Source organism: Camelina sativa, chromosome 7 (genome assembly GCF_030686135.1).
Source record: "Camelina sativa cultivar CO46 ecotype springtype chromosome 7, ASM3068613v1".
Classification (NCBI taxonomy): Eukaryota; Viridiplantae; Streptophyta; class Magnoliopsida; order Brassicales; family Brassicaceae; genus Camelina; species Camelina sativa.
This window is the reverse complement of record NC_141886.1, coordinates 26,840,724-26,866,547: the sequence shown is the minus strand read 5'-3', so window position 1 is coordinate 26,866,547 and position 25,824 is coordinate 26,840,724. Positions and strand designations below refer to the sequence as shown.

The 25,824-nt window shown below is 36.9% G+C and overlaps 4 protein-coding genes and 2 long non-coding RNA genes across 7 annotated transcripts; all 6 read left to right on the top strand.

Moving 5' to 3' along the window:
• Positions 1-2,218: 2,218 nt before the first annotated feature.
• On the top strand, positions 2,219-4,445 carry LOC104702469 (uncharacterized). Of its 2 annotated transcripts, none has more exons than XR_015560864.1 (5): positions 2,219-2,602; positions 2,914-3,354; positions 3,741-3,820; positions 3,926-4,041; positions 4,166-4,445. It is a non-coding gene; the product is annotated as an uncharacterized LOC104702469 (long non-coding RNA). The 2 variants fall into 2 exon arrangements; XR_015560865.1 differs by lacking the exon at positions 2,219-2,602 and adding an exon at positions 2,690-2,790.
• Positions 4,446-5,081: 636 nt separating this feature from the next.
• On the top strand, positions 5,082-5,996 carry LOC147941745 (uncharacterized). The gene has a single exon (XM_087458629.1). The coding sequence runs from the start codon at positions 5,082-5,084 to the stop codon at positions 5,994-5,996; it is 915 nt and encodes a 304-aa protein (XP_087314755.1).
• A 3,386-nt stretch (positions 5,997-9,382) lies between these two features.
• Positions 9,383-12,453, top strand: LOC104702468 (uncharacterized). The gene is made up of 10 exons (XR_015560863.1): positions 9,383-9,594; positions 9,676-9,824; positions 10,094-10,172; positions 10,254-10,340; positions 10,430-10,534; positions 10,730-10,826; positions 10,924-11,060; positions 11,229-11,330; positions 11,430-11,555; positions 11,780-12,453. It is a non-coding gene; the product is annotated as an uncharacterized LOC104702468 (long non-coding RNA).
• A 4,118-nt stretch (positions 12,454-16,571) lies between these two features.
• LOC104702467 (uncharacterized) lies at positions 16,572-18,199 on the top strand. Its single transcript, XM_010418321.2, has 2 exons — positions 16,572-17,444; positions 17,781-18,199. The coding sequence occupies exons 1-2, from the start codon at positions 16,576-16,578 to the stop codon at positions 17,836-17,838; spliced, it is 927 nt and encodes a 308-aa protein (XP_010416623.2). The 5' UTR covers positions 16,572-16,575; the 3' UTR covers positions 17,839-18,199.
• A 2,510-nt stretch (positions 18,200-20,709) lies between these two features.
• LOC104704925 (wall-associated receptor kinase 2-like) lies at positions 20,710-23,211 on the top strand. Its single transcript, XM_087459350.1, has 2 exons — positions 20,710-22,010; positions 22,111-23,211. Exons 1-2 carry the CDS (start codon positions 21,073-21,075, stop codon positions 23,204-23,206), a joined length of 2,034 nt encoding a protein of 677 aa, XP_087315476.1. The 5' UTR covers positions 20,710-21,072; the 3' UTR covers positions 23,207-23,211.
• A 712-nt stretch (positions 23,212-23,923) lies between these two features.
• On the top strand, positions 23,924-24,894 carry LOC147941744 (uncharacterized). Its single transcript, XM_087458628.1, has 2 exons — positions 23,924-24,325; positions 24,862-24,894. The coding sequence occupies exons 1-2, from the start codon at positions 23,924-23,926 to the stop codon at positions 24,892-24,894; spliced, it is 435 nt and encodes a 144-aa protein (XP_087314754.1).
• Positions 24,895-25,824: the final 930 nt, after the last annotated feature.

Sequence of the window (25,824 nt, the reverse complement as noted above, 5' to 3'; positions counted from 1 at the left end):
AATACGACGAACTATTCGCTAACTCCCCCCAACACACACGCTCGCTACACCGCGTGTTCTATACTCTCCAATTTGCATTGTGGTTGGTCTACAATTACAATTTACAGACATCGGTTTGCGTCCATGTTTTGGAGTTTTGGACTTTGGAACGAGCAAACCAGACCGATTTGTTTAACTAATTAGTTGGTTTTGTACTATACACATACACATACACAGTGAATGTATAAGCAGCCATTTAAATACTAGTTTACGTCACAATTTCACAATGTTAAGTGAATATTGAAATAATGCAACAAAGGCGCGTGAGAGAAGTAGTGTTTGGATCTCACGGGCTAGTACGGGCGGTCCTTTTTGTCGCTTAGTTGCTTCATAATTTACACCAAGCCACGAGGCTATTTCTTACTATTTTAAAGTTCGAAACACGTATAAGCTCGATTGGTTGTCGTCAACAGTTCCTACAACGGGGGGTAAAAACAGTTTTGACTAGTAACGGTCAAAAATAGCAAGTCCCATTTAGTGATCAGTTTATCAATAATATATAGTTATATACTATTACATTTTCTAAGAACATAGCAAATTAGGGCGGACCCACATAGATTGGAGGGGGTGCACTGCATCAGATGAAATATAAAAGTTGTTTGATTTTATATTAATATTATTGATATTTGTGGTCTAGTGGTATTGAATGCACCGTCTAATTCAAGAGGTGACGGGTTCAAATCCCCTCTATAACTAATTTTTGCTCTCTTTGCACCTGTTCCAAACTTTGGCTGAATCCGCCACAGAAATTCACATAGTTCTACATGCTAATGATGAGTCTATCATTTGTCATCTCAAATTATACTAGATTACATACTATTTAAAGTAAATGTTAACAAGTTTCTTCCATTAGATATCTTGCAACTACACGAAAGTAATACAAAATAACAAAATTGTTTTCTAAATGTATTGTAACGTGCATGTTTCTCGTGTATACTTTTGACTTACCAAGCACGTTTGTTTTAGTAACGTATTTAGACTTTAGAATAACTAACTGTTCTAAACTTACGAGTCATGTGATTAAAGTACTTCAACACGAGAAAAGTGGATTTTGACAATACAAAAAAAAAATTGCATTAAGTTAAAGGTAATTTAAATAAATATATTTTCATTTCAGTTATAACTTTAACCATCGGAATAATGTACAATATTGCTTGAAATTATTTCCCTAAAATGTAGTATGAATTTTAGTGGGTGTGAAAAATAATTGAAACCGGCCAAGTCGCAAAACACAAGAGAAGATTCGGTATCTTTTCCCTTTAATCTCTTTCCCTTCCCCACCACATTCTTACGACGTCACACTCTCTTTATTTCATTTCTCCAAAATTATCCCAGCCAATGGTACATTATTAATTTCTTTAGTTTGCTGAGCTACACCATCATTTTGTCTTATACACCATATATACATACATCACAAACAGTTCACATATGTTGTTGTCAACCACAAACAGTACCACATATAACCTGCCAAAATTTCAATAATACACTGCCCCTACAAAGATTCTTATGAAATTGATTAAGAACTGGATCTTCGAATGATAACTTTTTGTAATTATAAGTCTAAAGTCCAAGGCTTTCTTGTTATGGGTTTAAAAGCATCTAGAACTAGATGTAGTTAATCTTCTGAGATACATATAGAATTAAAATATCCCTTTTCTCTTGTTATTACACTGATAAGATAAAGTAATTTTTTTTAAAAGATACTCCGGTTCAAACCTATTATATTAATAAAAAAAATAGTCTTATTGTCGTCGTCACACTAAGATAAATTCATAATTTCCACTAGAGATGTGAAAACTCCATAAGGCTTCTCCTCGAATTTGAGTGGCTGATAAAACTCCATAAGGCTTGCTTTAGATACCTATATTTAAATTTTCTTATAAAGATTATTGAAAGTGATGACGAAAGAAGCCTAGAGATTTCTTAAAAAGAGTTAGCTTTATAAATTGATGTGATAAATGGAGATATGCAAAAAGCTTAATAATAATATATCCCACATTTTGTGTTCGTCGTTAATTCCATTATTATCCTCTATTTTCATTTACAACGCCAAAACAAACAAAAAATAAAGTGATGCCAAAGTGCTTTTCCTACAAAGGACATTGCTTAGTGGAACATGTGATGGCCTCAACCTCTCCCACCTTAAATGTTGAACAACGAAAAAATATCTTCAAACACTGTTTTTGAAACAACCCTTATGCTCAATTCTCACCAAGACAAACAAAAATAAACTTGTTTCATAATGCTTACCACTTTGATCCACTAATAAAGATAGGTGGTTTCTGTTGAGTTGAGAGCTTATTTTCACATGATGCATTGGGTTTGAAAGTCAACAGCTACTATTTTTTCTTAGACAAGAAAACCAGAACTGTACGTCCAGAAGGATAGAGGTCTTGGGGCTATGTCTTGGACTAAATTCCCTTCAAATCTTAAACCATGTTCTAATTCCTCGGCAGAACTATATGTTGGATAATATATACTTTTGGCAAATCGATTATTGAAGTTTGCAGCACGACCAGCAAACTGTTAAACCTTTCCTTTTTCGGTCACAATTCTTTGATGGGTAAGTAACAAAGCTATTCATGGGCAAGTTTACAACCTTATCATTATAGTATATCAATACAATAAAATTTGTATGAAAGCAGAGATTGACACATTAATTAAAATGAATACCCAATCAAATTAAAACAATTAATACTAAGCACAATATTTGGTGACTCACAATAATTTTTCTCTTCGCTGCTCGATGATGTATCAATTTATTTTGATTGTTCTCTTGCTATCAGTCGATTTCTTATTCTTCTTGCTATTAATCGATTTCCTCTTCTCTTTATCCGTCGACCGATCTCTTATTTTTTTGTTTGCATTCATCAGGGGAGGCAAATACTCAGAAGAAGATGCTAAAAAAGTAATAGTTCAGGGCATGGTTCATTGTCACCTCAAACCCTAGGTTCATATCCGGAGCCTGGGGATTTGAAGATTTCTCAGAGGTTTTTGCACAAAAACTCAATGAGTCGGGTGGAGGATGATCTAAAGGTGTCGATTGAGGAGGGTTTGAGCTTCGAGAAATGGATGTGAACAGGGACCGAATTCTTTTAGAGTGGCTTTCTCATCATCGGATGGTGGAGTTCAAGTCGAAATTGAAATTAATGATTCTTTTAGACTGGCTTTCTCATCATCGGATGGTTGGATTGAACTTCGACTTCGTGATGTTGAATTTGACAAAGCACTCTTCGTATATGATCTACAATGTCTTCCTCTACTTTAGTCATGTTATTCAAAAGCAGTACTTTGATATTTTATGGCGATAAGGAGGTTTGCTTCCTCCTTCTCTCAGCTGAAGCCTTTTGTATCAGTTTTAATTTCAAGCATATAGTATATAATCTATCAACTTCAATTTCAGAATTCTAGATAAGTCTGGTGAAATCAGTCTTGTTATGGTTTTGAGATGGATGATTGGAGTTGGGTTCTTTTCAAAGTTAACATATTCTTGCTTTTTAGTGAATGAATAGGTGTGGATATCTTTTTTTTTTTTTTTTGTTAATATGAGGATGTGTGCTAATCACTGTAGACAAAATTATTGTTGCTATGAAAGGTTAATGTTGAGTTCTGTGACAGCCATGCTTGAACAATGTCTTACTTTCTATGGACCTGTCATGACAATTGATTCTAACAGCTTGTCGCTTTGAATTCTCTAACAGAAACCGACCATTACTTACCCTTCATAGAGATGCTCCATCTTTGTTTGATTTCACCATTGGTCAAGTGATTCTGGCTACTGGTATTAAGATAGATCACGTTACCACCTCCACGTTATTTCTATAAGTCACATGTGTTGTCTTTCGTGTTCTAAGCCGACATTTATTGCTTTCTCTTTTTTTATAAGGTTGTTTATCCTTTCTCCTTATCAAAGAGGAGGAGAGATTGGACGTTCTGACGGTGCTGGTGTTGTGAAAACAGTGCTCATTAAGGAACTATTCAACAATGACGCCAAAGCTCATGGTATGTACTCTTGGTGTATATTTATATAGTGTGCACAGTGGCATTCCAAACTTTTTAACTTACTAATTGGTTCTCCTACCGGTGAATATGTGGTTTCACCGTATTTGCTGGTGTGGGAGAAAAGGACTTGTGAGAAGAAGAATATAATTGAAAAGAGGAAGAAGTAGAGAAACGAGAAGAGAAGCTTAATTCATTGTTGATCTTTTTCATTTACTTTTGGTATGTCTTCAGCTTTCTTTTTCCTAAGATCTTTCTTCTCAATTATTTACTCATTTTCTTATGAATCTTTGTTTGTTTTTGTTGTATATTTCAAGTATTCTTACTTTCTAACAATGATTTGTGCTCCTTAGCTTTATGAAGAGGGACTGTTTAATTTTCTTAAAACAATTATTTTCATTTTTAAATCACATTTCATAAACAACAGTGAAAGTATGTAAAAACAAGAAAGAAAACAGTCCTTCCAAATCCAAGTACCTATTTTATGTTACATAGACAATCCAATTAAGCAATTCTACCAATAATAATAAGAAAAAAAAACAAAATCAATAAAAACACACACGGTATATGTCATTAAATAAAAAAATCAACAGCTAAAATTAAGTAAAAATAATAACGAAACAACAAAACTAATAAAATGGACCTCCAATACATCCTAAAATAAGAAAAAGAAAACATTATACTCTACAATTCCATTACAAAAAATTAGAATAAAAATAAATAACAACACATAAAGAAAAAAAACACACATAAACATCATTAAAAAAATAAAAGTGATTTTACATCACAAACAACATACAAAACTAGAGCATTTTAGTCCGGAGGATGCTGCCTTGATCGGGGCTCTACCTTTGGGTAGTACCCCGAGGGAGGATTCTCTAGGCTGACATTTTACGAAATCCGGAAAATATTCGGTTAAATCAGGGTAAGATACGGCGCGTTTGGCAAAACAAGAGTCTCAGGTGCCTCGGTTAGGGCCGGACATTAATCCCCTTCTTGCGGGTGTTTGGCGGGTGGCCTGCCCACCAAAGATAAAACATTTTATGTGGCAAGTCTTATCTGGCTGTATATCGGTTACGGCAATTCTAAGGAGGCGGGGTATTGCATGTGATGCAGGTTGTGCTAGATGTGGGGCTGATGAGGAAACGGTAAATCATGCTCTCTTTCGGTGTCCGTCAGCTCGACAAGCTTGGGCTCTAGCTCAGGTTCCGGTTGGCTCAGTCTCATTTCCTACAGATTCCCTGTATGCAAATGTGGATCATTTCTTGGGTTCTGACAATCCGGGTTCTCGCTTAGAGGCTTTTCCTTGGATTATGTGGTATATTTGGAAGGCGCGGAATGCATATGTTTTTCAGAATATTAGGGATAAACCCGATGAGGTCGTAAGGTTAGCGTTAGGGGAGGCGGCCGTATGGTTGCAGGCTCAGGCCGAGGATGAGGGTGACAATTTTATATCGAATCCTACCCGCACTAGTACTCAGGATTTGGGGCGTGTTGGACAATTGCCTATTGATTTTTCTGGTTACAGGTGTTTTGTAGATGGCTCGTGGAAAGCTGGGGACGTCTTTGCGGGTGCAGGTTGGGTGTGTTTATCCCCTCAGGCAGCATCGACGACGAAGGGAGCAGCCAACTTCAGACGAAGTCTCTCCCCACTGCATGCTGAAGTAGAAGCCTTAGTTTGGGCTATGCGGTGCATGATTGGCCATGATTATCGAGAGGTGACTTTTTATACAGATTGCTCAGACTTGGTGAAGATGGTGTCTTCTCCCCATGACTGGCCCGCTTTCAAGACCTACCTCGACAATATCAAGATCGATAGGGAGGAATTTTCTTCCTTTACTTTATCTTATATACCTAGAAATGCTAATGCAAGTGCGGATTCTTTGGCACGTCAAGCACGTACTTCACCGCACCATATTCTGTTTGTAAACTCTTTTCCTTCTCATTGGCTCATATGAGCTGATCTTTTTGTTGACAAAAAAAACAAACATACAAAACTAAACACTACAATAGTTATAAAGAAAAAAAAATAAAAAATAACCCCGCGGCATAGTAAAAATCAATGGAAGGTTTTATCTTATAGTTTAAAATCAGTAAAAACTGATCCTTCTTAGCTTCGTAAGAGGGCGAGCCAAAGCACCATATCCGCGCACAAACCTCCGATAGTAGCTCGTAAGACCAAGAAATCCAAGCAGCTCCTTAACCGTCTTAGGAACGGGCCACATTGTCATCACATTAGTCTTTGTTGGATCTGTGGACACGCCTTCAGAATTGATAATATGCCCCAAATAATCAATCTGTCTCTGAGCAAACAGACACTTCTTTTTGTTAGCAAACAAATGGTGTTCTGCAAACAGCTCCATCACCACCATCACATGCTCCAAATGGTCCTGCAAATTGGCACTGTACACCAAAATGTTATCAAAGAAGAACAATATGAATTTTCTGAGGTAAGGACGAAAGATAGTATTCATCAAGGCCTGGAACGTAGTAGGAGCATTGGTGAGGCCAAAAGGCATCACCAAGAACTCGTAATGTCCATCATGAGTCCGGAAAGCAGTCTTCGCAACATCCTCTGGCTTCATCCGGATCTGATGATACCCTGCCCGCAAGTCCAACTTCGAGAACACCTGAGCTCCATTCAACTCATCGAGTAACTGATCAATCACCGGAATAGGAAACTTATCAATCACCGTAGCTCTGTTCAACGCCCTGTAATCAACACAGAAATGCCAGCTTTGATCTTTCTTCTTGACTAGCAAAACATTGCTCGAATAAGGGTTGTGACTTGGTTGAATAATGCCCGTGGATAGCATCTCTTTCACCATTCATTCCATCACCTCCTTCTGAGCATGGGGATACCTATAAGGACGCACACTGACTGCTCCTACACCAGGCAGCAAGACAATAGCATGTTCATGTCCCCGTATAGGTGGAAGACCTGATGGTGTTGCAAAGACATGCTCAAACCGCTGCAAGACTGCCTCCACCTCCGGAGGCCATTCCGGTAAGGCAAGAAACTCCCCATCATTATCCAACAGAGAAAACCCACAATCCTCATCATGTGCACTCAACTGAGTAGGTTTCCCAGACACACAAGTAAGTTGAGGATCAGAATCTCCTATTAACTTCACTACACGACCCTCATATAAGAATGACATCTCATGAGTCTCCCAATTCACCCTACAATCTCCCAAAGTGCGTAACCAATGCACACCAAGGATAACATCCACCTGGCCGAGATCCAAAATGATAAAATCCGTTGTGAAAGTAATGCCCTGCACCGTAAAGTTAACACCCCGACAAACTCCAGTACCTTTCATAGTAACTCCAGTGCCCAAGAGGATATCAAGATGATTATTTGGTGTAGCAGTCAACTTCAGCTTCTTTGCTAGCAAAGGTGTAATGAAATTGTGTGTAGCTCCACTGTCGAGCATAATCAATGTCGCACCTCTACTAACCAACCCTCGCATCTTAGTAGTGCGGGGTGATGAAATACCTAGAAAGGAGCTAAAAGACAACTCCATACACTGACCAACTGGAGTCTCGACCAACTCTCCTTCACAATCGTCTTCAGTACGATGCTCCTGTAACACCTCCACCACAAAGTCATTCAACACCGTCAGGATTTGAAGTTCTTTATTAGGACATTCGTGACCCTTGTACCATTTGCCTTGACACTTAAACAAATGCTTCTTCGACGCATATCATCCAGTTCAGCACTTGTCCTGTGTCGTTGAGGGCGAGGTAAAACCGGAGGTGTCCCTCTCTCCATCGTTGGTTTCTCCACACCCTTACTGGTGTCAGAGAATGATGATTTCGTCTTCCACCCCAATAAAGGAGTAGGGACAGAAACCTTAGCTGCAAGAACCAATTGTTTCTGCGACTCCACTACGTTTGGGACCTCCCTCTGCATAACTGTCCTCAAGGTACTCGACTCCATGGACAAAGCTACTGCAATCAGCTCCGGTAAGTCTTGTGGTTTCATCATGTATACCAATTCCTGTATTTCTGGTCGCAAACCATTCAAAAATATGCCTTCCAACTTCGTGTAATCCAAACCAGATACCTGCGCAGAAAGATCCTCAAACTTCCTCACATAATCAGCCACAAAACCGTCCTGTCTGATGCAAAATAGACTCTGACTTGGACCTTTAACCCTTAGATTCCCAAAGCGTAAGAGTAAACGTTTCTTAAAGTGGCACCACGAGTCAAACGGAACGCGATTAATCTCCCAGTTGAACCATCCTAACGCATCACCAGCCAAATGCACCGACACCAAATCCAACTTCTCCAGATCGGAGAATCCACCGATGCGAAAGTAACGCTCCACCAAAGACAACCAACCGTGAATATTCGCACCATCAAACACATGCATATCCACATTCTTAAGCAGTTTCTCACGATACTCAGGACCAAAATTAGTACGGCGAGGTTCCGAAGCATGAGGTGATACCTGAGAAAGATCCTCGGGAAAAAACGACTGCGCAGTGCGACTTGGCCCTGGGGATTCACGATCTACACAATTCGGGGGAAGGCGAAGCAAGATCTGTTCCAACGAGTGTTGAATCAAGCGAGTACGAGCACATTCTTCATGAAACTGCGAGTTCAGCGTATTAATCCGATCAAAAATCTCGGGGATCGGATCGGAATCATCTCCCGGTGACACTTCTGACAGAATCGAAGAAAGCTTCGGGTCCAACGACTTCAATTTCTCCATCAAATCGATCGGTTGTCACAACGCACCAAATGTTAAGAAGAAACTCCGATTGTTTTATTGATGATAAAGAAAGGAATACAAACCGAGAGCGAACACTAGCACATCACTAGCTCAACTCTCTAATCTCACATACGAGATTCTCACACAATATTCAACATAAAACTCTCTAAACAATGAGAGAAAGCATATATACAATTTTTGAAATTCAAATCTAGATATTTTTAGTAATATCTTCTTATTCTAACGGCATAAACTTCAAAGCAACTCACACGTTTCCTCAAATGTCGGTTCCCCACGCGCTTCCTCTGTTTCCCTCTTAGAACGCCTCACGTAAGCCTTCCTGAGCTTATCATAATATGTCAGAGCTGGCATGTACGTACGCCTAGGCCAGTTACATCAATTCCTGCTGTCGATACCCCTCTACTTACTGGGCAGGTAATTACTCAATTAATTTTATTTCTTTACAATGATGATAGTCAGTTGATAATGTGTGTTGTTGATTGCTTTCTTTTCCTGTTGTCAGTGTGTCCTTGATGCCCTTTTCCCTTATGTTCTTGGTCCCATCCTTGGTGCTTTCTGGCTGTGGGAAAACTGTTATTAGTCATGCACTTTCCAAGGTAGCATGTGACACTCTGGTTTTGTTCCACTTAATTACTGGATATTTTGAATTTCCTAAGCTACGGTTTCTCATTAGTTAGGTTCTTAATTATGGACTTCCCACAATTGAAAAATGACGTTGCTTGATGGTTGTGAGGACTCTGTCATGAAACGTACCACACTTGTTGCCAACACCTCTAACATGGCTGTGGCTGCTCGTGAAGCCTTAATTTACACAGGTAATGTTCAAGAATACAGATTTAATAGCTTTTTAATATACGATGCTAATATTTTTTTGTTTTTGGTAATGTGAACTCCAGGATTCACAATCGCTGAATATTTTAGAGATATGGGATACACTGTTAGTATGATGGCAAACTCAACTTCCCGTTGGGCAGAGATAAATTTAAGGACGACTGGTAATCAAAGCGTCCGGATTTGTTAGGTGTTGGAATGTCCGGAGAATAAGGTATTTGGCCTTCTTTTTTTCTCCTTTCTTTTTTGATCCTTAAATGTGGAGGTGACTGTGATGTTGGTAGATTTTTAATTGATATGTTTATGTATTAGGATGGATTGCTTCACTGAATTTGTCAAAGCATTAATTGTATGTAAAAATCCTCTTTTTAATCCTTGATTATGTAGAGTAGAGAACCGTAGCATTAGGATTGATTGCTTTACTGAATATGTCAAGGCATTATTTGTATACTAATATCCTCTTTTTGATCCTTGATTATGCAGAGCACCCTAGCATCTCCATCTCAGCTTCAGCCCAAACCCTGTGAACGGATCTGGAAATGTCCACGATGTCTCGATTGAGGTAAAACCAGATGGTGTTTGGTTTTAGAACTGCCGCAGACTCGTGTTAGCATTGCTTATGTTGATTTCTTTTCTTCTGCAGGTCTTCTGGGGTTTGTACAAAATGCTTTCCCAGAGAAAACGTTTTACCTCTGTTAATTGTTTGATTTCCTGATCAAAGTATTCAACCGTATGCTTACATATTCTCAGTTTTTACCTGTCTTGGTTTCCTATATCGAATTCTTGTATATAAAAAGTTGCTGTTTCTTTTTCCTTCAGGCATTGGAATCTTTCTATGAGAAGTTCGATCCAGATTTCATCAACATCAGGACAAAGGCCAGAGAGGTGTTGCAGAGGGAAGACGATCTTAATGAAATTGTACAGGTACGTGTCACTTATCCTTTTATAAGTATCAGTCTCGTGACTAATGACCTCTTGTCTCAGCGATATACATTTTAAGGTTTTGAACGATAGTCTTGGCATATAAACTTGACTTGAGTTATAGAAGAAACTCAGTCTTAGCAGGTAACTCTTTCTGTAATAAATTTATTTGACCCGCACATTGTGTTTTGCGTGCAGCTTGTAGGAAAAGATGCGCTAGCAGAAGGTGACAAAATCATCTTGGAAACAGCTAAGCTACTGAGGGAAGACTACTTGCTCAAAACGCGTTTACACCGTAAGATTTGTTGGCTCCCTTCGTTTTGGTTTAGTTCTATCTTTCTCTCTCAACATGTTTGATGGTTCTGTTTGGCTTATGATGTTTCTTCATTAAGGTTGGGAGTGCATTCTGTTTTTGGCTTATGTATCTTCATTAATGTTACGACTTAGGAGTGCACTTTTGGATCCATATCTTTAATCTGCAGCTGCATTAAATGGTTTAGCTGGTCCACTCCATGGTTTGGCTAATCAGGTAAGCCCTCTTATGTATCACCTGAATGAACTTTCTGTTGTTCGAAACTATAAGTGAGACTGTGAGAGTTCCAAGAATGACCCTTATAAACTAAACTTATGATATTCAACCAAGAATTTTGAAATCTTAGTCTGCTTTTTTTTCCTTTTCTGCATGGTCTTGTTGTAGGAAGTTTTTCTGTGGATCAAATCAGTTATCAAGGAATGTGGAGAAAATATAGCAAAGGAACAGCCATAAGATTATGTCTGGACAACGTTAAACAATGGAAAGGTAAACAAAATTACATTCTCTGCTTAGCCCTTTTACAAGCTTACATGCTCTGCATTTTGAAGTGTGTTTCTCCTCTTCCTGAGCTGTGGGCTGTGACAGTGGGGAGTTTCTTTTGTTTTTTGGTATGTTGAAGATGCGAAGGAGTTCTAATGGTTCTATTGATATTTGATAATGAAGTCCTCTACTGATTTATTTTGGGTGTTACTTCATGCTGTTGGAATTCAGGTGAGGCTTTAATTTTATGGATTCTTCTTACGAATGTTCTCACTTCTCAAGTAGTCAGTGAAAATTGAGAACATCACCTCCTTACTTCTTGTTGGTTAAATGTGTTTTTGGATTGTTGTTACCTCCAAATCCTAGTTCCTTTCTTCCTTGGACTTATTGGCTTGCAGGTGAAAGTGTTCTGTCTAACACGATAAAGTACCTCCATTCTGGTTACTTTTTGTCAGATTCTACGATTGGGGAAGTGATGTTTCCTCAACTCATCATCTCGTCTCTTGAACCTTAATATTAAAGCCTATGTTGGGGTTTCCATTTGTGAAGTTTTCATAGGAAGGTCTTTGGAGTTCACTGAAGTTGAATTTCTTCTTGAAAGGAATGTTTCCCTGAATGTCAAGAAAACGCAACGTATCGATGCAAGCCTTTTTTCTGAATTGTGACGTCTGTTGCCATACCAACTGTTTGGTAAAGTACTTGTGAGAGATGTTTTCCTGTATGAGTCGGGATTTGCATCCTTGCAGAAAGAGACAAGTGAGTCTTTGTGCCCTGATTGGTTCAATTGCACAAACATTTTGTGTAGGAAGACACAACTCCGAGATTCTTACAAGCGATCTACGTTAATTGAACTATCTATTCCGTTTCAGTTAATATCTGGGGATGGCTTTGATCTGCTAGCCGTTCCTTGTTACCTTCTTCATCACTTTTGGGGTTCTTAGTTGCCTTGCCTTTCGCTGGTTCATGTATAACTTGATGAAAGTCTTAACACTTGCGTCTTTCCCATTTTCTGCTATTTCAAAACGTGAGAAGTAACCTCAAACTCATGTTGTTGTTGGTTTGAGATGCTCTTTTTTAGATGAAAGAAACTTCAAGATTATATATCATCTGCCTTCCTTCAATGTATAAATCATGTATTGCAGCACAATGCGATAAGTCAGCAGCAGATACAAATCCCGGCGAAAAACAGATAAATTAAATTAAATGATTACATCATCCAAGATCAACAAAAGTATAAGACAGTGAGAAGCCTGTGTTCATCAAACTTCTTAGACAAATTTGTTTTGTTGCAGCATTTCATCTGACTCGAACTTGGCTTGTTGTTGTTTTGCTTCTATATATTAGTGTTATTCACAATCATATTTTGTTATTCAACATTAATCATCCCAACTAAAACCTCTTTTACATGATATTCTCTCTCAACATTTTTCTTTTTTGCTTAATTAAAAAAAATGAAAGAACTTAATAATTGACAAAAGAAATAATAAAAGATAGGGAATCATTATTTAAGTTTAGGGAGAGTAGAGAAGTTAGAAATGATTATGACAAACTGATGAAGGAGTCTCCGTCAAGTAAACCTCTAGAAGGAAAACAAATTGATGGAAAAAAGCACCAATACCCCTGAAAGCTGCAAAATGTTTGGTGACGACATTCTATGTACTCATTACCCAATGGCCCAATGGTACATAGGTCTTTCGAGTCTTCGCAATTTGGATTCACATTCTTTTAAGTGACGTCCACAAAATTAGCAAACAAGAAAAGTATAGGGTTGCATAATTTCTTCATTTTATGACTTATAAGATTAGTTTTTTTCTTTCTTTCTTAATCTTCTTATATGATCAAATTCAACGGTGAGGATGTTTTAAAAAAAGATATATAAATTAATAAATATATGTGGAATGAATACGTAAGAGGATGCGTAATGTCTTAATCTTGTCTTAATTAAGAAGAAAAAAATGAACCATCGAGATAATGTAGGCTACCTAGCTAGCACCACCAAGACAAAAACACGTCTGACATTGTAAAAAATAATAATATTAAGGGACGTTATGCAAATTTGTATTTAATGTTATACTTATACGTGATTGTCAATCGAAATATTCAATAGCGACTTGCACTTTATACTACGATCATAACGCATAACCGTCATTTTTAGCAAATTATGACCTAAATATATAAAAATTAAAAGCAAATAATAAAATAAATAAATGTGCGTCCGTCTTCGTACGTAGTCTATAGATACGTTGGAGAGAAACAGAATTAGGAAAGACAAAAGAACCCATTCTACACGAAAAATACTTAGGTGAACCTATGTATTCACCCCCTCCTCTCTCGACCAATCATAATATTCTATCTATTATTTTATTTAAAAATAAATTAAAATTAAATCAAAAAGCAAAACAAATTATGAAAACAAATTCTGTATACTTTTATTTAAGGAAAGTTAAATATTGTCTTGGTTTAGATTTTCCAATTAAACGAGATTATATATCGGTTTGGGTTTATAAATGAGAATTAGGGTTTAGATTTTACAATTAAACGAGGTTATATATTAGTTTGGATTTACAAATGAGGTGGTTAGAGTTTAGATTTTACAATTAGAACAAAATTATATATCGGTTTGGGTTTACAAATGCGAAGGTTAGGGTTTACATTTTACAATTAGAACGAAATTATATGCCGGTTTGGGTTTACAAATGAGATGGTTAGGGTTTAGATTTTACAATTAGAATAAAATTATATGTTAGTTTGGGTTTACAAATGAGATGGTTAGAGTTTAGATTTTATAATTAGAATGAAATTATATATCAGTTTGGTTTTATAAAAGAGTGGTTTAAGTTTTTAATTTTATAATAATATATACATATTTTATTTCCTTATTTTATAAGAGGGTGGATGTAGAGATTCACATCTAGGGGTGAACCCAAATATTGTCCATTCTACACGCTTAATTATGCTTTTAGTTTACCACATCCACACTCATATCTCTTTAGCGTATTACCATTCCTCATATAGTAAAAGTTACGGCAGATTTTAACCATTCCATTCATTATCTCAAGAAACACAAATTTAGCAAGGATACAATATGCATCTCTTGTGGCAGAACAAAGGACGACCAAAAGCTCTTTTTCTCTCAGGCACAAATATCGAAGTTCTCTTCTCGCTAAAGAATTCCGACGCCAGCGAAGTTTTAGCTCGCCGGCATCAGACCAACTTTGTCGCTATGCTTGCTATCTTCGTTGTTCTTTTCTTTCGTTTCCTCGTTAAGGCTTTTTCCCCCTTTTTATTTTTAGTTTCAATCTTGCTTAACCTTCCAAGATTTACAACCTCAATAATTTGCGACAAAGGAAGGATCTGGAATCCGGTGAATCCCCTCTTCCCCTCTTTGTGGGTCTTACCCCCGATGGTGGATGTAAAGAGCAAAGATCCACATCTTTTAATAACTGGTTTCCCCCATGGGATCATTCCCCCAACCGCCACTCGCCCTCAGAACCCTCCTGTGTTGCTGTCCCGACTATCGGAGATGTGGAACTCACTGCAAATCACGAAACCATCTCTAGTCCGCCGTCGCACTACCTGTTCACCTTGGATCCTATTTCGGCTCATTAACATCACCTAAGTCCAAACCCATGAGGTACTTTGTTTTTAACTTTGTACTCAGTCCATTGCCGATGGTCGTTTCTCGATATAATCTTGTGTCGATGCCATTGAGTCGGAAGTACGAGTATCAATCTGGTTTCTTAGGCCAAAGCAAGTCCTCTAGTTCTACATCAACATATCGCCTATCTAGGATGCTTGGGTTGTTGTTCCGTGATCATAGGGATGAATTTGTTTTGAAGAAGAATGGCATTATAACCTCGGCTCCAAGGAAGGTTGAGACTGTCTGCTCTGTCTCTAGTCAAGTTGGATGTCGAAGCTTCTTGTGTTGTGATGTGTGTGTACTGGTCGGGTTCTGGATTGCCCTATCCAGACCCGTGATTGACAATGTGATAACAAACTCAACTTCTTTAGCTTCGATCTTATCTGCTTGGTCAAGTCGAGGACTCCTCGGTAGCAGTATATGGTGGTCTTCAGAATGGTCTAAGATATATCCTTGCCAAATCCAGTCGATTAGCAGTATTTGGGTCCCTTTATTGCTGAACTCTAATATGGAACTTGATCCAACAAGCTGCGTGAATCTGAAGCGTACAACCATGGTCCCCAATTGTCACATATCACTGAAAGATAGGAAACTCGGGTCTGATATTATAAGTCAAGGCCAAACCGGCTGCAAGCTTTGTGTGAAACTCCTTAACCTCCATGACCATGAGCTTCATGTGAGGGAGGACTCACCTGTTTTGCTACGGTTTGACACCCAATTCTTTCGATCCCCAGCTGAAGCTCCTTCTAGAGATATAAGTTTCGATCTTAAAATGTTGAATGCCATTATTCCAACTGCTTTACCTCTCATGTTGGCGATACACCCATATATGGATGCCACTGAGAAACCCTCTTTTCAAAACTCGATTGCGCTAGCCGCTACAGCTACTTGTGACCACTTGGTGGTCAAGGATCACGCGAAGCTTGTCTTCATAGTCGAATCCAACTTGGTTCCAACCGATTCTCTTGAAGAACTCATGAAGCCATTATCCCTTTTCTCCTTTAACTATCTTGTTATATGTTGTAAAAACTTACCTCTTTATGAGGATGTGATTTGAATGAAAGGTTCACTTGTTTGACAAAATAAAAATAAAAAAATAAAAATAAAAAATAATAATATATAGAAAAATAAAGTTCCCTAATATCTATATTTTCTTTAATTGTAATCGAATCTAGCAACTAGCAAAATTAAGGATTTAAATTTCCGGTTATATAAAAAATGATCTTGTTTAATTTTGTTTACCACCACTATACGTTTCTCGAGACGGCTGAGTGCATTTAAAAAGCTCCATCGTGTTATATTAGTGGTAAACAAGTAGGGACGAGTAATTAAATGATACTAAACCACCATGAGAATGGTACTGAATCTAAATGCTTTCATGTAATAGAGGTAGAGGAAGGATCTTATAGTATTAAAGTTTAGAAAAAAATAAAATAAATCTAAGGCTTAGATTATCTGCGTCGTCCCACGCTTTCCTTTGTAAATTAATTACTAATAAAGTATTATTATAAACTAATCATCATATATATCAAAATGACAATAATACCCTCAAACCAAAAATTATTCACAGTATTTTTTAGTCTTTGAATAAACAAATTGTAGAAATATAAAATGTTTAACGGGACTTGTTGTGTTGTGTGTGAACAAAGAAGAAGAAGACTCAAACTTCTCTCAACTCTTAAGAAAAAATTTGTTGTTGTGATCTTTTCCGAACGAAGTATAGAAATTATCAAAACAGCCATGGCAAGGTTTGATCTTTCGTCGAAATCGTTCAATACTAGCACCCATTTGAATTTTCCCAGAGCTTTCGAAGATCATCCAGATTCCGGCGTCTGTTCGCCTCCTCTGTGGAGAACAACGACAAGTCCACCACCCAACCACCGGCACGACGACGATTACGAGAGCCTCTCGCCACCAGCTGTTTCCAAGGCTCAAGTCATCGCTCGTGGTCAACGTGAGCTTATGGATATGGTTAGTAAGATGCCCGAGTCGTGTTACGAGCTTTCGTTGAAGGATCTCGTTGACGTTGTTAACACGGAGACGGAGGAGGAAGAAGACAAGGACGGGAAGGTTGTTTTCGATGAATTGCCTCAGAGAATACAAAAAAGGCCGAGTAAAGTCGTGAGGAAGACCAAGAGTGATAGATGGGTCGATCCGATTCGAAACGGGGATGTAAATAACAGTAGGTTTCTTCTGAAATTGGTGTTCCCTGTTAGCTTGAGTGCTAAGAAAAAGACGAAGAAGAAAGATGATGATGATGATGATGATGATGATGATGATGATGATTCTTCTGTCACAAGCAAAGGCTCTAGGTTTTCTCCAAGACCAGAGGATAAAGATTGGTGGAAGAATGGATTGTCTGAATCGCGTAGGAGTACTCAAACTGGTCTTGTCTCAAGGATCAACAGTGGGAGCTCAAAGAGCAGTGGTACTGGTAGTAGCAGTAGAAGCAATAGCGATCGTAGTCGAAACAGTCTAAGGTACGCATTAACTCTCTGGCCTCTGTGAAATTAAAAGGTTTTTCGATTTGCTTTTTGTGAGCTTTGGTCTTCTTGATGAACTGTTTTGTGGATACTCTTCTCTCTCAATCAATCATGTGAAAATTGGTAGGTTTGAAATTAATGGTCATGGAAAGGGTCAATTTAGTTGCCTTGGTTGTACGTGGTTTTGACCCCAAAATGTTGGACTTGTTTTTTTCTTTCTAACATTATGTCTGAGAATGCTTATTCTCTATAGCTAGACTCATGCATAACTCTCTCTCTCTCTCTTTGTTTCCTAATTCCGTAATGTTTGAATTGTGGGGTTTCGTAATACAGAGATGAAAACAGAGGATGTTTATCTTGCCTCTGGAATGTACATCTACGAGATTTGTAATGAAAAGTTCTGTACTGGCTATACACTTGTTTTGGCTAACCAGTTCATATTAACTCAAGCCACATTAAGTGGAGTCTACAAATCCGTGGACGAATGAATCCGGGAATGATGAAGATGAAGCCAGAGGAGGACATGAACATCTTCTTCAATGTACCACACAAAGATTCTATCCTTTTCTTCTACTTGTAGTTATCCTCTTTTTTTTTTTTTTTGTTTGTTTGTAAGTCTATGAATGTATCTATATAGTTTTTGATAAAATGTTATATAGATAGATACTTGAGCTATTGCTAACATAAACCATTAAAAGTGTACCAATGCTCTCGTCACTAAATATATCAAAATTTGATGTTTTTGAATCTTATTATTATTGATTCACTACTTTAGTAATATTTTCCTTCACGTCAAGTTCAAGAAGAGTGAGTCTCTCTTCTATGATGTAGACTCTGTAAAATTCTCTTCTTTTTGAAGTCATCTTCTGCGTTTTCTTTTGCGTTTACAAAGTTATAAGCCGACAAGTCAACCACGAAAACTGTAGGGGAAAGCGACACCGTTTTTCGTCTCGTCACCACAAATGATTTTGCCGTGATAGACCTTGTCCGGTGCGTATAAAGTTTTATTTTTTTGTATCCTTCCCTAGTGATGGATTAATTACGACACAAATAATATTTTAGTAGTCGACGATGGCTTAGTCTTTCAATATAACCGGTCGTGTGACATAAACAAAAAGTGAAACAAAACCCAAAACACAAGTTTGCAACTTTTTTATTACAGAAAAGTCGCAGTTGATTCTATCTAGTAGGACGGCGAAAGGCTGACTTGACCCGACACGATTTAATACAAATATTACCGTGTTTGATAGTTTTTCGAAACCCCTAAATTGTTTAGTCTTCTTTTAAAAATCTTATTGAGACTATACATAAATGATAAATCCCTCGCTTGCTCTTATCTTGGTACCTCTTGAGTCTTGACAAAGGTAAAAAAGGTCTTTGCTAATTACCACAAAATAAGTTACATTCACAATAGTGGGTGTATTTGTTACAACAATGTTGTTACTTATGGGTAGCTAATTACTATAATAATAATTAGTAAACTAGGTACTAATCTGTGGTAGACAGCGGGCTGAACATTTTATTTTAGAAAAATTTGAAAAAATAATTTATTAATTAAATCATTTATAATGGTTTGTAATTGAAATTGTTGGTTTAGAAATATATGCAATTTTTTCAATTTTTAAAATGTTTATTGAAAAAATGACATCAATAAAAAGCTGAGGCTGTAACAATGAATAAAATAGTTTAAAACTTTGTTTAGAAAAATGTTATTTGATATATATACTAACATATTGTGTAAATGACTTAATCTCTGGTAGGAAATTATATTACTGATGACTTAAATATGAGTTCAAATTAATAGATTAAAAATATAATGATTTTCAGTTTGCATATTCGTTTTAATTTGTGTAACTAACTTTTTTTTTGTCAAACAATATGTGTAAATATCATTAATATTAATTTGATAACATTTCGAGATAAATCTTACTTGATCTCCCATTTTTAAGAAACAATAATATGTAAATAACAAAAATATAACTTTCAACATTACTCTTTATTTATTATTAAAAAAAAGTTGGAAACAATATCCTTATTGGTTTGAGAAATTTAAAGGAAATCCTAATAACTGTAATGAAATTATGAAACAAAAAGAAGAAGTAAAAGCCACAACTAAGAATCAAATGTGAGTAACGTTGAAAATGTGAATACAACATCCAGCCTAGTTAGTTCCTTCTTTCTTGACAGATAAAGTTTTTGAGACGTGAAACAACTTAATGGATGTATCTTATGAGATTTTTTTGTTAAGAGAATAAAGATTTTGTTAAAGAAATATTTTTTTGGTTTCGATTTTTTGGTTTATGTATTTAATTTAGATGGATTGATTATCCATGTAACCTCCCAATTACTAATTATCTTTTATAGCCTCAACAGTTTTAGTTTTATTTAACAATTTCTAATGGCAATTACATGTAATTTTTTACACTTTTTAAGGTTATTTTTAATTTTGTACTTCTTAATTAATATAGTAAGATATAAACTACAAACTTAATTATGATGGTAAATAGTGAGTATATTTGTATGGTTACTTATCAGTAGCAATTTACCACAAATTTTATTAGTAACTAAAGTTGTCACTAATTGTTACAAATAACTACAATTTTGCTACTATTTTTTTATTTTATTTTTTGTCTAATTAGTAACAAATTGTGGCAATAGTCTGCTACAAACTATTTGTATGACATATGGCGAAGCTATATAATCCAATCTTTGTAGTGTTGCTTTTTGGTTCGAAGTTCTCTCTCAAGTCTCTTATTCAGTTGTCTTTACTCTTCGAATTTTCTTTCTTGCTATTAGCTGTTTTGCTTTTTTCAGTTGTCTCTCTGTTCATTGGCTTGTCTAAATTTCCGAACATAATAAATTTCGCAGCCGAACATGAATGTGAGGGAAAAGATACTAAGTATGTTAGACACATGGCAAGAAGCTTTTTTGGTTTTGGTGGTCGATACCCACAAAATACTTCAAGTTCAAGGCAATGTCGTGCTTATCAAAGACGTGTAATGAGTCTTGTGAATCACTAGTACAAGGTAAGTTTCTGTTCCTTTATTTATATGTATGTATGATATTTATTTTGGCTTCATCTCTGTTTCCTCGCAGTTGATGGGGTTTTGCTTAATTCTCCAGAGACGAGGAACTTCTTTGTCAGGGATTGGCATTAAACTAAACGATAAATTAATTTGCAGCGCGTTCTTCAGCGTCACGATGATGATATGGGAAAGGTGGTTTGTTCTGTTCCTTCAGAGGGAATGAATACTAGGGCTCTTCCTCCACTTCATGATGATGATTTTGATCGGCTTGCTTACAGGTAATAAATAATGACAAGTTCCTATATTATTTTGGTTAACTTTGTAATATATGTAGCTTTAGAAATAATTAATGTAAAAACAGAATTTCTTACGAAACCTAATCCTGTTTGATAGAGTTTTGAAAAAAAAATGAAACATAAAAAGACAGATCACAAGCTTTCCATGTTGTGGTTTAAATATACGATACACAAAAAGTCTTCTTTATTTTGACAAAGTTGAATCTTAAAAAAAAAAAAAATGGACTTTATAAGGAGAAGACGTCTAATGTCACAAACACAGGAAAAAAAAATAAGAAGAAAGTAAAAAAAAAGATATCAAAGATGTTGAGAGACAATTACGTGGGGTTTCTTTTGCTGCTTTTATCATTGATTTCTAACTCTGTTTGTGATTATTGCAAAACCAAATGTGGAAACCTCACGATCGACTATCCTTTTGGCACTTCTCGTGATTGTTACCACGACGAGAGATTTCCCATCAGGTGTAATCAAAAAGAGCAAAAGGCGTTTTTAGCTAGGCAAAACCTCCAGGTGCTCAACATTTCCCTCGATGGAGAAATGCAAATCCTCATGAATACGAGCCGTACTTGCTACAACATCAACGGAGGTGTTACTAAAGGTCAAGAACATGGTGTTATATCTACTGACTTTACTTTCTCCAGCAAGAACCAGTTCTTTCGTATTGGTTGCAGTATTATCTCCTCTGCGGAATTTGATGTGCCAATGACACTTGCCATAACCGAATGCATTACATATTGCAGTTCACCTCAACTTAATGATGGATCATGTTCTGTTCGGGGCGGTTGTTGTAGATCATTACTCGATCCTGGATCCAGCAAGTTAGAGTTAGAAACAATGACCTATCCTAATCGGACAGATGTGTTTGATGTTAATCCTTGCATCCACACATTTCTCGTGCAAGCCGGATATTACAATTTTTCTGGACGAGAAGATCTTAAAAACCTGCGGAACCTCACACAGTTTCCAGTGTTAATAGACTGGAGTATCAGTGATTCGACATGTGAGCAAGCTGAGAACAAATCATGCTATGAGAACAGCGATTGCATCAACCGTAGACATGGGCATACCTGCAAATGTCAAGAGGGGTTCCAAGGGAATCCATATATCCCAAATGGTTGCCAAGATATCGATGAGTGCAAATTGAGCGATCGTCATTGTGCGGAGCATGAAACCTGTCGCAACACCGTTGGTTCTTTCCACTGCAAAAAACGTAAAGAATGGAAAATCATTCTTCTTGGTAAGTTTCGTTTTTTTTTTTTTTTTTTTGGGGGTTGTATCAATTTTATCAAGACTCAAAATCATTATTAATTTGGATCCACAATTTTAACTGTAACCAGCAAGCAACATTGGGATCTTGGTCGTCTTGCTCGTCATCTGCGGCCTAGTGCTAAAATTTAAGAGCCAGCAAAAAGCCAAATGCAGAGAGAAACGTTTTGAAGAAAACGGAGGCATACTGCTGGCACAACGACTCTTAGACTCGGGCACACATGCATCCATCAAGATCTTCAAGGAGGAAGAAATCAAGGCGGCTACTAACAATTATCACGAGACCAGAATACTGGGTGAGGGAGGGCAGGGAATTGTCTACAAAGGGATTATGTCAGACAACACTGAAATCGCCATCAAAAAAGCTCGAGTTGGTGACCGTAACCCGGTAGGCCAGTTCATCAATGAAGTAGTTGTCCTCTCACAAATCAACCATCCACACGTGGTGAGGCTTCTGGGTTGCTGCCTAGAAACCCAAGTTCCCCTCTTGGTCTATGAGTTTGTGTCCGGTGGAACGCTTTACGACAACTTGTTCGGTTCTTCTCTGCCTTGGGAAGACCGGTTGAGGATTGCAGCAGAGATCGCCGGAACTCTTTCATACCTCCACTCCTCTGCTCCGGTCCCATTAGTTCACCGTGACGTCAAGCCCGCCAATGTTATCTTGGATGACACGTTATCCGCCAAAATATCTGACTTTGGGTCTTCGAGGCTTTTCCCTGCAGACAGAGAACAGCTGAAAACACTGGTACAAGGAACAATAGGATATGTGGATCCAGAGTATTTAAACACAAGCATGTTGAGCGAAAAGAGCGACGTTTACAGCTTCGGTGTCCTTCTGATGGAGCTGGTTTCAGGGGAAAAGGCCGTGTTCTTTATCCGGCCACAGACTGAAAAGTACCTGGTGACTCATTTTGAATCTGCTCTGAAAGAGAATCGGTTAAGTGACGTTATGGACAGGAGGGTGGTGAACGAAGAGAATCGCTGGCAGATTTATGAAGCAGCACTGTTGTCTCTCAGGTGCGCAAAAGTGAAAGGAGAGGAGAGGCCAGATATGAGACAAGTAGCTGCAGAGCTTGAAGGTTTGAGAGCTTCAGGGGCAACATGGGTCGAGTCTATCAACATCAGGAGTTTGAAATTGAATAAAGTGATTGATATTTCCTTGGAGTACTAAGCAAACTATCTATAACTTGTGTGTGTGTGTGTGTGTTTTTTTTTAAATTTCTTTCTTTTCTTCTGCAGCCTTTGGTTGTGTGTGTGATGCTTGAACCAGTACTGTGTTTTCATGTCGGCTGATAAAGTTGCAATAAGATATCGTCAAGTTTCTAAGTCTCTCATCAATGACGTGTCTAGTAAGTAATAGAAGAAATAGTCTCAAAGATATAGGGTTGTTATTGAGATGGTGGGAATATGAATTCAGGTAACAGGAAAACACTCTTGGACAAGTTCTTGAGTTTTCCGATATCATTTTGAAACAAGTTCATAGTATATATAATCTATTAATCTATCACCCAAAAGGTTAAAGAAAGGTCCATTTAGTTATGATCCAAATACATTCTTCTGGGTGTAATTTTTGGATTTTATTAGTTTTAAATAATAATAATAATGATAATGATTTACCTTTGCCTAGATTAGAAAAACAAGCCATGGCCAAAAACAGAGAGAGAAAGAAAGGCAACCATAGGAAATTACTATGGTCCCTTCTTTATAGGAATCAATTCCCACTTTCCATACTTCCACGTTTTGTAGGAACCATTGATTACAATTTCCCAGAATTGGAAGACCTAAAAATAAAGTAGATATCATTCATAAATTAAAGCAAATTCAGCTTGAGTAGCTAAACCAAATTAAAGCAAATTCATCTTGACTAGCTAAACTAAATTCATTAGACATGAAGATCATTCCATTGGTTCTCATTGCCTTCATCATACTCTTGTCTTCATTTCCGGCTCCGATTAAAGTAGCCGCCAGGGGTGCGGCTGGGGGTGGTGGGCGTGGGCGTGGGCGTGGGGGTGGGGGTGGGCGTGGTGCCGCACCTGTGGTCATTCCCAAGAAGCCAATGCCAGAAGAATGCAAAGACTGGGTTAGAGATTGCGTCGAGGGGCATATCCACGGAGGCGTGGGGTGGCCGCCTACATTCGCCGGAACATGTTGTGTTAAATTTAGTAAATCATTACCATGTGTGTGTAAATTCCTTACGTCCAATGATTCTAAGCAAAGCAGAGGTGCAAATGCTGTACTTCGTGCTTGTCGTATTGATACAACCAAATGTTCTACGATGCCAATGCCTCAAGTATGCAAACCTGAAATTAGACATTGCGTCAATTCACATATATACGGAGGCCTAGGGGCACCTCCACACCGCGGGGAATGTTGTAAGATATTTAAGCACTCAACAAGTTGTCTTTGTACATTAATTAACTCTAAGGATCCTCATGTAAGTAGACATGCTGGAGGTGTCATTCGAGGTTGTCAATTTACGACGCCCAATTGTACAAATTAAGATCTAGGGGCTGATTATCTATATAATGATTAGAATAAAATAAAACCAATGTATTAAATAGTAACCCGCATGCATTCTGAAGTGGGGAGAAATGTTTTGTTAAATTTATATGGCATTTTCTATATTTTAAAAGTAATTATTTTGTAACACTATAAATGATATTAATAAGTGAAATTAATTTTTCATCTAAGTTTTGGACTGAGGATTCATTTCAAATTCGAATTTCAGGTTATTCGAATTTCAGGTTATTCAATAAAGGAGATTTATTTAACAAAGTAGGCTCCTTTCTATATGACTCGGTTTAATTTGGAATTACTTGTTTTTAGGTTTTCATTTGGCTCCAAGTGAATAACTCGTAATTACTGGTAAACGATAAAAACTACAAAAATTTGGATTTTGTAATATATATTTTGTTTGGTTGTTTAATATCAATAAATAAATAAATAAAACACATAATTTAAAAAAAAATAATAATTCATAGTGAGAAGTATGGACTTATGGTCAGCAATGTCATTAAACTATTAACGAACCTACAAACTGTAGTACTGCATTATACATGACTATCAACAAAGTCCTTATCCCAGATATTTAGTAACACGTTGCCTCATTGTAGCCTCCAAACAAAACCTAGTTTTAGAATCCTAAAAACAAACCCACTCCATGGAGAAATCCATAAATGGATTATGCTACAACAAAATATACCAAATCTGTAAAATTCTCATCAAGCAAGCTTACCGAATAATAACTTCAACGTCATTAACCTGCTGCCAATCTACACTAAAAACATCAAATGATTTTATTAATGTTTTACTCGAAAACTTTGTGTGGATGAATGCAAAACATGACCCCAATAACTCTTACATATATGCGTAACAAAAAAATTGTTTAAATTAGAACAAAAAGATTTTGTAGATTATAACAAAAAGATGAGTTTAAATGTCCTACTTTAACTGTTCCTACTTTAACTGCTATTTAAGTGGGTTAGTATTTATTTATTACAACTATACAATTTTTTTTATAACTCTTTTTGTATAAAAGTACAATTTCATTTTCTGTAATATACCACATGAAAATAAGGTTATTTTGCTAACAACATTGCTTAAATAAGTATACAGATTTATATATATATAGCAAATAAAATAATTGTAGAAATAATGCTTGATTTTTTATAGTTAAATAAAGGTATATCTCTATTATATTATTTAAGCAACATTCTAAACAAATAACCTTACTTCCATGTGGTATATTACACAAAATGCCATTGTATTTTGATTAAAATCTAAGAAATC

What these genes read in the sequence shown, in the direction of transcription:
- LOC104702467 (XM_010418321.2), top strand. Translation starts at nt 16,576, where the DNA reads ATGTTTAACGGGACTTGTTGTGTTGTGTGTGAACAAAGAAGAAGAAGA. An exon ending in CGTAGTCGAAACAGTCTAAG is followed by an intron (nt 17,445 to 17,780) that starts GTACGCATTAAC and finishes TTCGTAATACAG; the next exon opens with AGATGAAAACAGAGGATGTT.
- LOC147941745 (XM_087458629.1), top strand. Translation starts at nt 5,082, where the DNA reads ATGTGGCAAGTCTTATCTGGCTGTATATCGGTTACGGCAATTCTAAGG.
- LOC147941744 (XM_087458628.1), top strand. Translation starts at nt 23,924, where the DNA reads ATGAAGATCATTCCATTGGTTCTCATTGCCTTCATCATACTCTTGTCT. An exon ending in CTACGATGCCAATGCCTCAA is followed by an intron (nt 24,326 to 24,861) that starts GTATGCAAACCT and finishes ACTTGTTTTTAG; the next exon opens with GTTTTCATTTGGCTCCAAGT.
- LOC104704925 (XM_087459350.1), top strand. Translation starts at nt 21,073, where the DNA reads ATGTTGAGAGACAATTACGTGGGGTTTCTTTTGCTGCTTTTATCATTG. An exon ending in AAAATCATTCTTCTTGGTAA is followed by an intron (nt 22,011 to 22,110) that starts GTTTCGTTTTTT and finishes GTAACCAGCAAG; the next exon opens with CAACATTGGGATCTTGGTCG.